This window comes from Grammomys surdaster, unplaced genomic scaffold (genome assembly GCF_004785775.1).
Source record: "Grammomys surdaster isolate TR1022 unplaced genomic scaffold, NIH_TR_1.0 125984, whole genome shotgun sequence".
Lineage (NCBI taxonomy): Eukaryota > Metazoa > Chordata > Mammalia > Rodentia > Muridae > Grammomys > Grammomys surdaster.
In genome coordinates, this window is record NW_021620800.1 from 86,414 (window position 1) to 103,614 (window position 17,201).

Below are 17,201 nucleotides of genomic sequence, written 5' to 3' on the forward strand. Positions count from 1 at the left end.
AGATTTAATTTCATATAAAATATTGGACTGTGTTGTCTGCAACATTCACAACATATACCATAAAAGGTTTTATGCATTCTATAGTAACAGCATTAGAAGAACTCCCTCCAAAAATCCAGAAAGGGAACAGAAACCAATAAGAAAAGCACACACCCAACAAAGGAAAATCTAGGAATTAGTGCCAAGACCTATTATTATCCCAAACACAGATACATACCAATTAGAGTAAAACAAGAGTCAGTAATAGCCAGGCACAGAATATTCTAACATACCTAAAACACACACACACACGACCTTAAAACCAAATATATGAAGATGAGAGAGGTACTCAAACAAGTCTCTTAATAAAACCCAGGGAAAATAACAAACAAAACTTGGAAGAAATCAATAAATCCCTGAAAGAAATAGAAGAAATCACAAAGACTGAAAGGTGACAAAACTGCTCAAGACCTAACACAGGAACGAGAACAAATAAAGACCATACAACCTGTCTGTGTAGCCAGCCTCCATCAGGCCTGCTGAACAAGGAACGTCTTGGGCCTTAACATTCCATCTAGGCCTTTTGCTGGCTGGTTTTGTGTGCCAAGTTGACACAAGCTGGAGTTACCACAGAGAAAGGAGCTTCAGTTGAGGAAATGCCTCCATGAGATCCAGCTGTAAGGCATTTTCTTAATTAGTGATCAAGCGGGAAGGGCTCATTGTGGGTGGTGCCATCCCTGGGCTGGTAGTCCTGGATTCTATAAGAAAGCAAGCTGAGCAAGCCAGGGGAAGCAAGCCAGTAAGTTACATCCCTCCATGGCCTCTGCATCAGCTCCTGCTTCCTGCCTGGTGTGAGTTCCAGTCCTGACTTCCTTTGGTGATGAACAGCAACGTGGGCATGTAAGCTAAATAAATCCTTTCCTCCCCAACTTTCTTCTTGGTCACGATGTTTGCTCAGGAATAGAAACTCTGACTAACACAGGTCTTAATATTTTACGTAGGCCTTAACACTAGTTAATACTACCAGATCTCTTATCAAAAAAAAAACCAGACAGGTTTGCCTTGCTAGCAAGCTTCCTGATAAAAGATACACAAGTTTCAGATGTAATCTTTTGAAGATGTAACTTTTTTCTACTCCCTTATCTAAAAACTCAGTTTGCAATGACTGTTCCCATGATCAACCACCTATGCCTCATGATAAATAATTAAATAAAAAAAAAAGATGTAAGCATCATGCAAGGTCTGAGGATATAAGCTCAAGTTATGAACATCTAAAAAAATTATTTGAGAGTCTAGAAAGGTGTTTTGAGGTCAGTAATCATAAGATATAAATCTTGGAGGGCATACAAATTTGGATGATGATAAAAATTTAAGGTACAAAATGCTTCAGATTTCTTCCCCTCAATACGCTACTGTTATATTAAAACTTCAAAGCCGGGCAGTGGTGGCGCACGCCTTTAATCCCAGCACTTGGGAGGCAGAGGCAGGTGGATTTCTGAGTTTGAGGCCAGCCTGGTCTATGGTTTCTCTAGGATCAAAACATCCTGACTAAGGCATGGTGCCCCAGGAAGGGAATTTACACTTGACATCCTATTGCCCCCCCCCCCCAGTTGAGTTCCTGTTTTTTCCTGAGTTTGTATTTTTCCTTCCCTGGCTTGGTGTATATATATTGAACCTGCCCAGTAAAAGTTTTGGCATTCTCTCACAACGGATGACCCGAGTCTGAGTATTTCTTTAATCCCTCAGACCTACACCCAAGCTTGGTACCACCGGAGCTGTCACACATGCCTTTTAAACTGTTGTAAGCAGCCATGCTTAGGGGCACTCTTATCTACAGAACTAGGTGTAAGTAGCTCCAGGTCCATGATGGCTTGAATGGGAACTTGGTCTCTTCCTTCTGACCAGGGGTTAGGACACCATCAATACAGCCAAGGTTTACTTTTTGCTTTCAGTCCTTTCTCTTACTTCCCAGTATAAACTAGCATGGACGCTGCACAGGGAATTTGTAAGGAGAGTGCAAGTGTGAACTAAGTGCGTGCCAGTGCAGCCTACAGGGAAGGCCCTGGAAACTCCTCCAGTGTCTAGGAAATATCTCACAATCTAAATAGGCTCAAATTCCTGTGAACCCATTAAAATTTTTTTAATGTTTTATCTTTTTTCTTATGAGAATAAAAAATATTCACTCTTTCACTGTCAAATATGATCCCCATTAGAGGGACTGTGCATCTATCTGTAACTTGTCTTTGGTACAGAAGGTCCGTGCCACTTAACTATAGCTCCCACTAAAATTTAATGTTTATGAAGTTTTTCAGTCCATCCTTTTATATTTTTATAGTATCTTGGGTAGACTTTGATATTAAGCCAATGTTAGCCTCATAAAACAAGTTGGGGTTCTGTATCTTGCTCCTTTGTGGGGTCTTCTTTTTCCCATCCTTTATGTCCCTCCATACCCCCCAGGCTGCCCCCGTTTCTCCCTCTAACACTAGAGAGGAGAGAAGCAAGGATAGAAGGGCAAGAGGAATTAAGGAAATCCCTAAATCTAATTTCTTTCCTTTTGATTCTTTCTTTGAGCACAAACTACTAACAAACCTCAGCCAACACCCCTGAACCATCAACAAGTACCCACCACACCTCTCAGGACCCTTACATTTACGTACCCTCGGAAAAGTTCCCAGAATTCCAAACATCACACAATTGCAGGAACTATCTACAGCTGGCAAAGCCATGCTTCTGCTAGAGCACAGGGTAAAGCACAGTTAGCTGCTGTGGACAGTCTGAAGCAGCCCCACATCCCTACACCGAAGAGTAAAACAAAAGCACAATCTTGTAATATTTGTGGGGTCTTCCTTCCTTCCTTCCTTTCCTTCTTTCTTTTTTTCTTTCTTTGTTATTCACTTTACATCCTGATCATAGCCTCTCCCACCTCTCTTCCCAGTCCCACCCTTACAAATCTCTCCTCCCATTGCCCCCTCCCCTTCTCCTCAGATATGGGGAGCCCCCCCTTGGGTACCATCGCACCCTGGGGTATCTAGTCTCAGCAGGAATAGGCACATCCTCTCCCACTGAGGCAGACCACGTAGAGGAAGGGGATCCAATTGCAGGGAACAGAGACCAAGACAGCCTCCATTCCACTTGTTAGGGGACCCACACGAAGACAACGCTGCACATATCTAAGGTGCAGCTCCTGCATGCTCCCTAGTGGATGCCCCAGGCTCTGTGATCCCTCATGGTTCCAGGTTAGATGACTCTCTTGGTCATCTTGTGGTGTGCTTGACTCCTCCGGCTCACTCAATCCTCTCCCTGACTCTTTCACAAGACTCCTGGGTTCACCCTGATGTTTGGCTCTGGGTCTCTGCATCTGTTCCCATCAGCTGCTGGACGAAGCCTCTCAGGAGACAGTTATGCTAGGTTCCTGTTTCTCTTCTAGCATCTGCTTCAAACAGCTCACAACCACCTGTAACTCCAGCTCCAGGGGGGATCCAATGCCTCTGGCTTCTGTAGACACCTGCACTGACATCTTCATGGCCAGACACACATATGTACATATGCGTGCATGCACACACATGTACACACATATGAATGTCTTAGTGCTCAGTCCTCAGCCTCACAGAGATGCACCTCCATCTTCCTCATCCATCCCTCAGCTGGAGGTGAGTTGCTCACACCATACCCTGATGAAAGTCTCTCCAAGGCCCCAGTATCTTCTATATTACTGTATCAATGGTCTTCTTGTTTAATCCATGGCTGATCTTTGACTGCTAGAGACATGTGCACATCTGCTTCCATGTTCCCCTCTCTCTGGCCTCTCTCCCCTATCTCCTTGTCTTCCTTTTCCTCTTCCTCTCCTTACTCAAAAAAAAAAAAAAAAAAAAAAAAGATTTAAAAGCTTCACTCTGTTGTGGATTGCTTGCCCTGGTGCTGTTTGTATTTTGATGCTAATTCTGCTTCCCCAAGAGGGACTGCCTCAGATGAAGAGTGAATCCTGTACTCCGGTGACTTCATGTGAACCTTCTCCCCACTTCTCCCCATTTTAACTTGTAAAATAAAGACTAGAGCTGATGATAGGGCAGTGGAAGGGAAAGTGGAGTAAAAAGTTTTAGAGAAAAAAAGGAGAGAAAGGAGGAGGGGAAGATAAGGAGAGGAAGGAGAAAGAGGAAGACTGAAGACAAGGAGGTAGAAGGAAAATGGAGAAGCACGTGGCCTGGAGAAACCACAAGTTATAAGGGATCTCATATAGTAGTGTAGATTTGCCCAATCTAGGCATGCAGTTTGTATTCGTATTAATTGAGTCGTGTTTTCATTGTACAGGCTTATTTGGGTTGGAGATTTGCTGCAATAAATTGGTGCCCATCATATCAATTAGAACTCAACTAACCTGAGATAAAAGTTCACTGTCCCCACCTCACCCAACTCCCTTGCCTCCACCACTGAATACATGGCTGCAGCAGCGGTCTAGGCTGCAGCAGTGTGTGGATCAAAAACTGACTTGGCAGTGGTGGCTCATGCCTTTAATCCCAGCACTTGGGACGCAGAGGCAGGCAGATTTCTGAGTTCGAGGCCACCCTGGTCTAGAGAGTGAGTTCCAGGACAGCCAGGGCTACACAGAGAAACTCTGTCTCGACCAGGACCAGTACCCCAGCCTGGAGCTGGACTTCAGCAGCGCCATTTAAGTATCGCAGGGAGGGACAGGAGACCCTTGAGCACAATTTCCTGCGAGGTAGTTGTACAAGGCAAACACAGTGAAAGCCCCTTTCTGTGTTCGCTTCCCTGGATCCCTTGCCTGCCAGCCCCCGGCCCCCGCCCCCTAGCGTCTACACAGGAAACAAACAGCTAGACTGGATCTCCCGACTGCTTGCTTGCGCTGCAGGCTGCCTGATATCACAAGCGCATGCTGCCAGCTGCAACCCAAACAGAAGCAAAGAAGCCACCTTTCTTCCTTCAGTCAGCTCCTCCCTGTGAATAAAAGAATCGGAGATGACTGCAGTGTTTCAGATTGAACAGCAGAGGGAGACAAAAGTACAAAGGGCTCCGGATCAAGTAATACATTGATAATAAAGAAAGATATATAACTTTTTGGATACTTAAAGATGAAAAACGCAATAAATACATTTTGGGCTTTATGGGATGATATTCTGAATGATTTGACAAGGATGAATTTAAAGGAAATAGACACCTTTTCATTTACCAGTATTGCAATATTTATTCTCTCGATTTACTACGTCTTCTCAAAAGACAGGGCCCTAAACAAGAAATTCCTTGCCTTGGAAAAGAGATTACAGGTAACACTAGAACTAAAGGTTCAGGATTTTATAGGTCAAAATAAGCAAAGTCAAGAGGATAATTTACTACAACTAACAAATCAAAATAAGGCAGATACTGCAATATCAGAATTAAAACATAAAGAAAAGCTAAGATTATGGAAGCAGGACCTAGAACTGAAGATACAGGAAATTATAGAGCAGCTTGAACAACAGCAAGATGAAAATGAAGGTTGGAGACAGGAGCTAGAACAAAAGATACAGCAGCTCACAGAGCAGACTGAGAAGCAGAGAGAAAATAATCAGGATTAGAAGTAAGGCTTGGAGAATAACCTTTTAAAATTAATCAACCAGAATAAAATGAACTGAAGACTATCAGAACTACAATATAAAAAAAAATCAAAATGTGGAGGCAGAACCTTGAACAGAGAATACAGGAACTCAAGAGAGAGAGATGAAGCATGGACACAGACCTTAAGGGAGGAACTTAAAATTTAAATTAAGGAAAATACTCAGGTAGAGATAGAAGATAAAATTAGAGGCCGGGCAGTGGTGGTGCATGCCTTTAATCCCAGCACTTGGGAGGCAGAGGCAGGCAGATTTCTGAGTTCGAGGCCAGCCTGGTCTACAGAATGAGTTCTAGGACAGCCAGAGCTACACAGAGAAACCCTGTCTCAAAAAAAAAAAAAAAAAAAAAGAAAAGAAAAAGAAAGAAAAGAAAAAAGAAAAGAAAAAAGCAAACATTCTAAGCCCATCAGAGTGAGATGTAATGAGCATAGGAAAGGAAGGAAGGAAGGAAGGAAGGAAGGAAGGAAGGAAGGGAAAGAAAGGAAAGAAAAGGAGGAGGAGGGGAGGGGAGGGAAGGAAGAAAGGAAGGAGGGAGGGAGGGAGGGAGGGACCTTTTAAACATGTAAAAAGTTTAGTCAAGGAACCTCACTACACCCAAGGCAGCACCTGATCACCAGAACTCGGTGACATCACTCACTCAAGACAACCAGACTCAGACCTAGAACCCCATGACACCCAATGGACAGTATATAAGCAGACACCAGGAGAATGCTCTGCTCTGCACATCTGGAGAGAAGCCACCTTGACCTGCCCTGGGGCTAGAGTCTCCCCCAGGATCCTGACACTCCAGTCAAAAACTTCTGTTAGAGACTGCACCTGACCTAAGATAAGTACACAGGAGGGGAGCCTTGGGGAGATAGGCTTAGGTCTGTTGTTAGGATTTTTAGGAGGTGAACCTATGTGATGACTCTCAGCATAATAAAATGTAACTTTTGTTATACTAGCTACACTACCTACGCGTATCTACCTTCTTGCTCCCGATACCCAAGTAAACCTACTCTTTTTTTTTTTCTAATAGGAAAATAAACGACGTCATAAAAGTATGTAGTAGCAGAAACAACTAAATCCCCGGCCACCAGTACAAAATATGACTAGTAATCTCGGAAGTAAATTCTAGGTCACCCAGGGTCACACTGTGAGCCCCTTGCTTTTTTTTTTTTTACACTAAGGTTTCACTACAGTCCTTACCGCCGATATCCCCGGCCCACTTGTGCCCTCCCTAGTCCCCAATCTCCCTCGCGTCCTCTCTATGCCAGCTTGCCTCGCTATACTTCATTTAATCCTGACCCCCACCCGACTACTCCAGTCACAGACACTTGTGTACTGAATGACACAGCGTAGTCCCGCAAACCCCGCCCCTCTCTCAACCACAGAGATAACCCCAAGGCGCATGTGCTGCCAGAGACAGACGCACAGAGATGCCGTCCCGCCAATGACGTCAGAGAGGCGCCTGATCCGAAATCTGGTCGCAATCCATTGACGCTGTCTGGAACAAGTCCGTGCACTTTGTAAATTGTTTTTAGGGCTTATCGGATTTTTTCCGGTGGAATTTTAAACGAAAAAGCGTCCCGGTGGGAGAAAGCCGCTGAACAAAGCGAAGGAAGGAAAAGAATGAGTGAGGCCTGGAGGAGACATCGTCAGAGTGCTCCGGAAGCTGGCCGACCATGAAGGGTAAGTGGGATGAGAGACGTGGAATGTAGCCAGGGTGAGAATATAGAACACCGGACCTGGAAGTTGGTTTGTGAAATGAATCAGGGATACCTGTCTCAACAGAGTCCTAAGACAATTTCCAGGGAATTGACTCAGTACATAAGAAATCGAGGCCCAGAGTCTGAATCGGCCGACTCAGTCTCTTAGCTAGGAATAGATGTCAGCATCGAGTGTGTGTACTCTCCTCAAGGGCCTCTAAGCGGAACTAGAAAAGGTGGGTCCAAGTCCTTGACTGAACCTAGCCACTACCTTCCCATATAACTTCTGTCAAAGGCCTGCTCCCCTCTGCTACCTGGCTTTTCATCTTTGCTCCATGTAAAAAGCTGCTGAGGTGCAATATCATCACAAACCTAAAACACGGTGTTTAAGAAGAAAAAACCTGTCCCTGGAAGTGCAATCAAGCACTAGAGCAGTATCAGAGGAGAGAGGAGATATGGTAAATATTAAGCCTTTGATCTGGTGATTCACACCCCTGCCATGCCCTTTTATCAGAGAACAAGTTTCTTAGCATGTCTCAGCTACAACTTTATTATGTACATAAGGAATAACAGCTGTTTAAAATATCTTAGATTAGTGACATTAAAATAAATATATATGCACATACACACACACACAACCAACTGCTTGACAAGCTATGAGTGTTCCATACCTATTGCATGTTGGAGAAAGACTTTGAACTTTGATGCTAGGCATCTGGGGTCAATAAAACAAAAGTTCTTCCTGGGGTTGCCATCTCAAAAAACAAAGTATGATCTCGATCCATTGTTCAAGGGGGAACTTAAGATTCTTGTATAAAACTTGTAAGTACCTTGCTTTGTTTGCTTGGTCAAGCATGTACTCAGGGAAACAGAATGGATTTTTTGTTTCTTATTGTTGCTGTTGTTGCTAAGGTCAGCTATGTACTCCTGACTGGCCTGGAACTCACTGTGTAAACCATCTTGGCCTCTGTCTCTCAAGTGATGGGATCAACCATGTGTGCCACCACACCCAGCTCAGAAGTGAAATGTATAGGGTGTAGTGTGAACTGCATTTTCTGGTCATGAGCCCTTCCTTTTCCCATTTACTCTTGTAGTCTGTGCCCCAGCGCCTCCATGACAGTTTCCTCCAAACAAATAAAAAACAGGAGCATAGAGGCTTAAAGAGGTTTCAGCATCATGAAGATAGTATTAAAAGTTTGGAAAAGGCTTGTATTTTATCTGGTCAGGATACATTATAGATTTTAAAGTGTGAAAAATCTGTTTTAAGCCTCTGATAGTCAGCAAAATGTAGTGTTTCAACATATACACCCTTCTGGTTAATATCACCTCACCTTTAGTTTCTAGACTTACTGAGCCACTGCCCAAGCGTAATTATAACTCCTGGGTGTTTAAAATCAGATCAATTCTAAATGTGACTCATCAAGAAATTTTTTGGACATGCAGAGTCTGGAGTAGGAACCAAAACCCTAAGTTTTAATAAGATCTCAGTGATTCTTTTTTTATCTAGAATTATTTGTTGTACATACATAAGTACACTGTAGCTCTCTTTAGACACACCAGAACTGGGCATTAGATCCCATCACAGATGGTTGTGAGACCTCAGTACTCTTACCTACTGAGCTATCTCTAGCCTGATCCCAGTGATTCTTTTTTTTTTTTTTTTTTTTTTTGGTTTTTCGAGACAGGGTTTCTCTTTATAGTCCGGGCTGTCCTGGAACTCACTCTGTAGACCAGGCTGGCCTCGAACTCAGAAATCCGCCTGCCTCTGCCTCCCAAGTGCTGGGATTAAAGGCGTGCGCCACCACCGCCCGGTTGATCCCAGTGATTCTTAAACACATTAAGCTTTGAGGGGTGCTTTTTAAAAAAAAAAAACTACACCCTGGGAATTTCTAGGACAAAGTTGGCAAGAAAAAAGAGTAAGAAGAAGGATCTACAATAAATGTGGTGGTACATGTGTATAATCCCAGCAACTAGCACTTGGGAGCCTAAGACAGGACTGATGTGGGTTGGAGGCCAGCCTAGGATACAAAGCAAGGCCTTATCTTTCAATGAATGAGTAACACGTAAGAGGGCTGGGGTCTGTATCCATGGTGAAGCGCTTGCCTCGCATACAGTATACTCCCCTTACATTATTAGTCTTCCAGCACTGCAGTGTAAAAATAAGGGGATCATCCAAGAAAGTTTTTCTTTTTTTATACTAACCCAGTCTTTCTTCTCTGAATAAGCGTAGTTCTTATCATAGTTAGAAAAGCCCTGCCTATTATACTCATTCCTAACAGGAATAATCATTTTCCTTGCTTTTATCTTTCATCCCCCAGCTGTGATCTACCATGCCTTCTCTCATAAAGAAGCCAAGGACCACGATGTGCAGGTACAGTCTTTCAGAGGTGGGCAGCCAGCAGTAGAGGTGATGGCAAAGGTGGCTCAGTATCTTCTTCTAAGGCTGGTGTAGCTGTCCTTTCCCATGGATTCCTCCTCATCTTTATAGTCTATATATTAGACCCTGTAAAAACCTTTTGTGCTGATGTTTTCATGAGCCAGACTCCTTAGGGTACCAGAGTCAGCTCTGAGGGACTTGGATCCCTTGATTTCTTGTCATCTTCCACTCTGTAGGAAATGACAGCTTGTACCCACCTGAAACCAGTATCCTGGTCAATGCTCAGCCCATTTCTTTTTTTTTTTTTTTTTTTTAAGATTTATTTATTTATTTTATTATGAGTAAACTGTAGCTGTCTTCAGATACACCAGAAGAGGGCATCCAATCTCATTACGGATGGTTGTGAGCCACCATGTGGTTGCTGGGATTTGAACTCAGGACCTCTGGAAGAGCAGTCAGTGCTCTTAACCGCTGAGCCATCTCTCCAGCCCCCTCAGCCCATTTCATGAGTGAATGTTACAAATTCTGTCTGAATGTTTCAGAATGCTTTGTCATTTGGGCAAAAGGTCCACTTGTGGCTCCTAAAAAAAACATATCCTTGGAATCAAGATGTTTTTGTTTGTTTGGGTTTTTTGTTTTTGTTTTTTTTGTATTTTTCGAGACAGGGTTTCTCTGTGTAGACTTGGCTGTCCTGGAACTCACTCTGTAAACCAGGCTGGCCTCGAACTCAGAAATCCACCTGCCTCTGCCTCCCAAGTGCTGGGATTAAAGGCGTTGTGCCACTACCGCCCGGCTGAAATCAAGATTTTTAAAAGGCCAGTTAACCTTTAATTTTTAATTCCCAGTGAAAGAGAGACCACATATATATTTAAAAGAACCCAATTGTCCTCACATCAATGATGGATTGTTTAGCCATCCTTGTCTTCCAGTACCTTGAAGGTTGTATATTCTGTATTTTCACTTCCTTGTTTTAGCATAGAGAGGGTAGAAGTCACTATTCATACATTAACCTAAAGCTGGCAGTTAACCCAGACTTGTCCTTACTGTGTGGTTAGTGCAAAGAGAGCCCAGCAAATGGCCCAGGGAAGAGGTTGGTCCTCAGGTAACAGGTTTCAGCTGAAGGCCAAGTGAGGTACCTGTTGCCCAATGAGGAACTGTCGCTGCCCCTACTCCAGAGGAAAAGAGATTAAAGAGGATTGTGAAGCTCACTGTCAGAATTCCTCCTCAAAGGACTTGACTTTCCTGGCATCCCCAGGCAGTTTCCTCTAGTGCTGGAGTGGCTCATTTCCCTAAGAACCCCCACTCTCTTCCTCTTTAAGCTGGCCTCATGGTCATGGCTGATTAAATAACCTGTGTCATCCATGTCTCAAGCTTCTGTCCCACAAGGATTAGAGAAGTACTGAATTACAAAGGGTTTGAATCTTCAGTAGAGGAACCTCAAAAAAGCAGGACAGGAAGTCAGTGTGGGACACTGTCACAATTAGCATACGAGTGTTTCTTTTACATCTTGGCAGTTGGGTATAGCAAACACGTGGCAAAAGAGATTTGTGAGCCTCAGTGAATAGACAGATGGATCAGCAAAGATGTGGCTCTCTGGAACAGAGAGGCCTGGAAATTTCTCTGGAAATGAAGACCCTGGTGTCTGTGGGCAGAAGAACCGTGAATAACACCATTATGTCTCTGAGCAGGAGCTGGGGACCCAGCGGGCTGAGGCCTTTGTGCGGGCCTTCCTGAAGCAGAGCATACCTCACATGAGCCAACAAGACTGTGAGAGCCATCTGCAGCGCAAGGCTGTGGTCTTGGAATATTTCACTCGCCTAAAGCCGAAGCCAAGGCCAAAGAAGAAATCCAAAGGCCTCTCTGCCAAACAGAGGAGAGACATGAGGCTCTTTGACATTAAACCAGAGCAGCAGAGGTATGCTCATCTCTCCTAAAGGTCTTCCAATCCAACCTTGCCTAGTCTTCTTTGTCAGGGTGTAGACTGGAAAGCCTGGGGCTCCCTGGACATCCCTGTCCACTTATGTTCAGGTAATTCTCTGCCTTCTGCCACAAGGGGGCAGCCTCCCCCTACCAACTTCCTTGTACCTGTCCTTGGTCTCTAAAAGGCAGGCATAGGAGAGACTGAGGGTTCTCCTCATTTAGCTTCTGTCCTAGCCTCACTAATAAGTGAGTCTGTTCCCCATGGCAACAGGCTGTTTGTCTTCTGGCTTTCTAGAAAAGAGGAACTGATATGCCTTAATGTGTACTTTCCTGTAGCTTTGAACATAACTAGACAGTATCACCCACTCAGAGGTTACTGCCAAGGAATGGTCCCGCCTACTCATTTCAGACGTTTCTGAAAGGAAACTGTCTTGTGAGGGGAGGATGTCTTTCTTGAGGTAGTTCTGAGTTTGTGTGTGCAGCCACTGTTTACTGGCTCTGTATAATGCTCTTTAGCGGCATAGCTTTCCAGATGGCATGAGATAGTCACTTTGTCAAGGAGCTGCCTCCCTGGGTTCCTTGAAAGAAGTACTTGTTTCAGATTTGAACCATTGTTCTTGACTGTCTAACCCTGTTCACCAAGACATGATAATCACCCCAGAGAAAAGTTTCGGTGCTCTACCCTCGCCTTGTACACAGTCCTGTCACCTTACAGAAGGGATTGCTCCTCCCAAGGGCTGTTAAGGTTAAGCTCCTGTAAGTGTGGGTTAAACAAGACTAATGTTCATTTGTTCATTTGTCTTGGGAAAAGGAGTGTGGGTGAACAGCACCTGGGTCTTTATAGCTGGTGGTACATTGCCACCTTCAGATGTTCTTTGGGATCTGAGCCAGGGGCTCCACCATCATACCTACATCTAGCCAGCAGGATGGGTATCTAGGTGAAGGACTACCACTTCCCTTTTTGAGAGCAGATATTTAACCTTGAAAAGGTTCTACCAAGGAAGAAATTAAGATTCAAGTGCAGTGTTGGGGAGATGCTTGGAACTTTGGGGAACTTAGGCCTTACACAGAGTCTCCAGGGCTCCCTCGTGCTCATTCTCGGCCTGGAGCTCAGCTCTGTTCTGCTGAACACTGGAAATGCCAAGCTCATGCTTCTGTTTTTCTACCCGTTTTTGACTTTATGACAGATACAGTCTCTTCCTCCCTCTACATGAACTCTGGAAACAGTACATCCGTGACCTGTGCAATGGGCTCAAGCCAGACACGTGAGTTTTATTTCTGAAACCTGTCATGGGAGTTGATGCCAAGTCTTTTTTTTTTATTATTCTTAATATGGAATGCTTCATGAATTTGCATGTCATCCTTGCACAGGGGCCATGCTAATCTTCCCTGTATTGTTCCAATTTTAGTATATGTGCTGCCGAAGCAAGCACTGGTGCCAAGTCTTGAGAGCACTAGAGATGCTGTCTGAGAAACCCAGGCTGTGGGTGTTGGTGGTCCCGATGTTTTGTTACCGACTCTTTATGGGTTTCTCCACCTCCTAGGCAACCACAGATGATTCAGGCCAAGCTCCTAAAGGCAGATCTTCATGGTGCTATTATCTCAGGTAATTTCTATGTCATCTGGAGATTGTTATTCAGTGTAAATGAAGTGTGTGTCGCACTATTCAGCCTATCATTTGTCACTTGGTATCCCTGAGCTATCTCCAAGTCACAAGCAGGGAGGATGAGAGATAATTGTGACCTGACCTGTCCTAGGCCCACACACTAAGTGGTGTCTTTGTGCCATCTGCTCACACTGTTGGATCCTAGGCTCTAGCTGATTCTCCTGGGCACAGATTCCCTCTCATCATGGTTTCCAAGGAGCCACCGCCAGTGCAGACCTTTCCCATGATTGCCAGACTCCTTCACCCCATGACACCCAACAGCTACCTAGACAGACATCTAGGAGCTACCTCAAACTAGCTATCCAACACAAAGCCCTTGGTCCCCCGAGGTCAGCTGTCTCTGACCTGCTTGCCTCATCTCCTATATAATAGCACAGCTTGTTCAGGCTAGAAACCTAGGAAGTACATACAAATTACCTCTTTTCCTAATCCTCTACCTCAAGGCCATTAACACACCTAGTTCCCAAATCTAACCTAACTCCCACTCGCTAAAGTTGCTGTGAATACTTTCACCACCCCACGCCCTGCCCAGGTCACGTACTGCTTTATTCCTATGTTACCACAAGATGAAATACCCAGAATGAAGGCTGTAGTCAGACTTCAGACTGCTGTTTGCCGGTTCTAAGCCTCTAGCAGCTTCTCATCCAGTCAGAGTAAATAATCTTCAGTGTCCTTTGGCTGGCCACTTTGTAGCTTACATACGAGGTGTCTTTGCTTGGGTCCTTCATTCAACCAAGGGGTTCTGCAGGTTCATGTAACTCGGTTCCCTTTCCTATGTCACTTCCTGAGCACTAAACTTTCCTCCTCCACCCTCATTATTCTGTTCTTATTTTCCTTGTAGCCGTTATCAGTATTAAGAAATAGAACTGCCCATGTTTTGCTATACACGGTCCGCCATGACAGCTTCAGCTCCACGGGAGCAGAATACAGGCCATCTCATTGAGTGTCCTGCCCTAGCCCCCATATAGCTCTGTAGGCACATAGTTTCTTCTGTGAATGCTGACTACATGGAAGGGGAGAGGGCCTGCCTATGAGGTGGCTCACCCCATTGCCGGGCAGCACTAGAGAAGGACTACATTCCAGGTAAAGTTCAGGAGGCCCAAAAGTGAATGATAGATGGCCCTGCCTATGGCATTTGCTCCAGCAGAGCAACTACACTGAACTTATTGGTTCTGTGTATTACCTCTTGGCTCCAGAACCCTGCCCAAAAGTAAAGGACACCTAAGAGTAGCCAAAAGATCGTGAAGCACAAGAAAAGGGGTTAGAAAGCCTGGGCTCTTGCTAGCTTGGTCACTGCCCAAGAACCATATCTTCTGAGCACTTTCTTCCTCAGCTTAGAAGAGCCATTCTTCCTGTCCCTGACTGCCAGCATCACCCAGGTCTTACCGTCAATTGCCTTTATCCTTTGCAGTCACAAAATCCAAGTGCCCCTCCTATGTGGGAGTTACAGGAATCCTTCTGCAGGAAACCAAGCATGTCTTCAAGATCATCACCAAAGAAGATCACCTGAAAGGTATGTGCTGTGTCCCAGGGTGTCAGATGCCACTGTGTCTCCCTTCCTTGAGGTTCCCATGTTTCTCTTGGCTGTGGAGTCAAACAGGTTGCAAGTGCTTACTATGATATGGACTACAGAGTAAGGCCCCTGCCTATGTGGCTCTCCCAGGAGATATCTGTGAACACAGTCAGCAGCCTATCCATGAGCAGGACTGAACTGCTTGGTTGTTTCTTGAACCCAGGTTTATTTGAGATCTCTACCTGCCAAGGTCATCACCTTTCAAGTGAGTAACTAAAAGAAAGGCTGGAGTAACCAAAGCAGCCTGTACCTGGAGTTCTCCAGCAAGTACTCTGCATCTTCTGAGGTCTCTGAACCTGACCTTACCCACATAGCCAGAGATTCCAACAACAGATGGAGGGTTTTGTATTCATCCATTCTTCTGTTGATGCTGGAGATTAAACCCAGGACTTCCATCTGCTAATCCTGCGTTCTGCCCCTGGGCTAACCCCACAGCCCTGCTCCGTTCTTTTTCCATTTCCTTGTATGTTCTGCTCATACTGTAAGTGTGAGGAAGTAATATAGAAGTTTCCCCATGAGCACACATCTAAGAACCAGTGTACAACTGTATGGAAAACCAGCTTTGGTGGTGGGTCATGGTAATTGAGTCAGTCACCTCAGAACCTGAAATTAGGCAGTGAGTTATATTTAGGCTGAATCCAATAGCCCATGTCTTCCTTGGTACTTGTGGCTTAGATCGTCTCATTCCTATACACTTTTTTTTTGGGGGGGGGGGGTCGAGACAGGGTTTTTCTGTGTAGCCCTGGCTGTCCTGGAACTCACTCTGTAGACCAGGCTGGCCTCGAACTCAGAAATCCACCTGCCTCTGCCTCCCAAGTGCTGGGATCAAAGGCGTGTGCCACCACTGCCCGGTTACTTTTTTTTTTTTAAGAAAGTCTCACTGTGTAGCCTTGGCTAGCTTGGAGCATGCTGTGTAGACCAGGCTGTCCTTGAACTCAGAGATCTCCTGCTGCCTGGCTTTGTCTCCTAAGTGCTAGCATTAAAGGTGTCTACCACTACACCTGTCTCACTCACTTTAATACAGGTACCTATGAATAGTGCTCTACATAAAAATGAATGCCTTCCCTGTGTTGCTGCTCATCCTTTTTTTTCCTCTCTCTCTTTTTTTCCTTCAGTTATCCCCAAGCTAAATTGTGTGTTCACTGTAGAAATTGATGGCTTCATTTCCTACATTTATGGAAGCAAATTCCAGCTTCGGGCAAGTGAGCGGTCTGCCAAGAAGTTCAAAGCAAAGGGAACAATTGACCTGTGAATTCTTTGCCTCTGGAGACAGACATCCCTGAAACTCAAGAACTGGAAACACCCTAAATATTCACTTTTTCTTGAAGATCCTCTGGCTGTAGCCTGCCTCTAATCCAGGGGAAACAGAGTGGCTGAAGAGCATTGAACAACACAGGAGAAAGCTGGGGAAGATATTTGTATTTTTAGGTGACCGTAAGTTAGGTTTAGTTCCACAGGGAGGAAAGACTCACAGAAATACACCAGGATTAACCTTGGTTCATCTGAAGAAGGGGGTGCTTAGGTTCTGTCTTTCCTACTTCTCTGTGTATCCTGAACATCCCAGCTAACTCAGTTATTCAAATAATAATAAAACCAGACCACAGGTATAAATGGCTTCAAATTCCTGTATTTCTGCTAGGTTGAAAGGGAAGGGGGATTTGTGGCTCCCTCACCCCATGGCCGCCTCCCATCTCTGATTGCTTTCACAGTATGAAACATCACAGATCTGACTGGAAATCATCTCAGCTCCAAACTCTGAGCTGCCTACACTTTGCTGATCTCATGCACAGAAGCATGGTGAGCTTGCTAGATGGCTTGGGTTTGACTACAGTAGTCAGAATGGGGCAGAGGAACAGATCTGCTAGTACCTGTTGACCACTATTTGGGTACAGGTAGGCAAACCTATCAGCCAGCTTCTTGGTGTATCCCTGTGACCACATCTCTGGTCTAACCTAAGAAGGCCAAATTCTCCAGCAACGAGACCTTTGGACAACTTAGTTCCATGTTGCTGCTGAAAGTGTTACTTTTCTACTGTTTGTAATAACGCCAGATGAGGTCTTTCTTCACAGGACCATTGGAACTGTGGGTCAGGGCCAGCATGAAAAATGAGTGGAGCCAGCACTCCATGCTGGTATTGAGAAAACCTTGTAGTTGAAACCTGATTCAGAAGGACCACTTGCTTGTAAGAACCAAGTGTCTACCAGCCAACACAGAAATTCTCCTGGCAACACATGTAGCCATTCATCAGGGAGGCAGTGGTGTTAGTGGGGTGGCTTCCTGGATGGCTCCAACTCAGACTACACTGGAAGAGAAATGAGTGAGACTAACATTCTTCATATGACAGGAAAATAGAATGCCCACTGCCAGAACTCAAAGTGCCCCTATGGCGGTT

The 17,201-nt window shown here is 44.8% G+C and overlaps 1 protein-coding gene and 1 non-coding gene across 2 annotated transcripts; one reads left to right on the forward strand and one right to left on the reverse strand.

The window, feature by feature from the left end:
* The first annotated feature begins 7,034 nt into the window (after positions 1-7,034).
* Pop4 (POP4 homolog, ribonuclease P/MRP subunit) lies at positions 7,035-16,420 on the forward strand. Its single transcript, XM_028754163.1, has 7 exons — positions 7,035-7,256; positions 9,592-9,644; positions 11,339-11,565; positions 12,758-12,835; positions 13,115-13,176; positions 14,648-14,749; positions 15,925-16,420. Exons 1-7 carry the CDS (start codon positions 7,250-7,252, stop codon positions 16,059-16,061), a joined length of 666 nt encoding a protein of 221 aa, XP_028609996.1. The 5' UTR covers positions 7,035-7,249; the 3' UTR covers positions 16,062-16,420.
* On the reverse strand, positions 12,897-13,003 carry LOC114609833. Its single transcript, XR_003709589.1, has one exon. It is a non-coding gene; the product is annotated as a U6 spliceosomal RNA (small nuclear RNA).
* Positions 16,421-17,201: the final 781 nt, after the last annotated feature.

Coding starts and splice junctions, on each gene's coding strand:
- Pop4 (XM_028754163.1), top strand. Junction 11,566..12,757: donor ATTAAACCAGAGCAGCAGAG/GTATGCTCATCT, acceptor ACTTTATGACAG/ATACAGTCTCTTCCTCCCTC. Junction 13,177..14,647: donor TCATGGTGCTATTATCTCAG/GTAATTTCTATG, acceptor TATCCTTTGCAG/TCACAAAATCCAAGTGCCCC.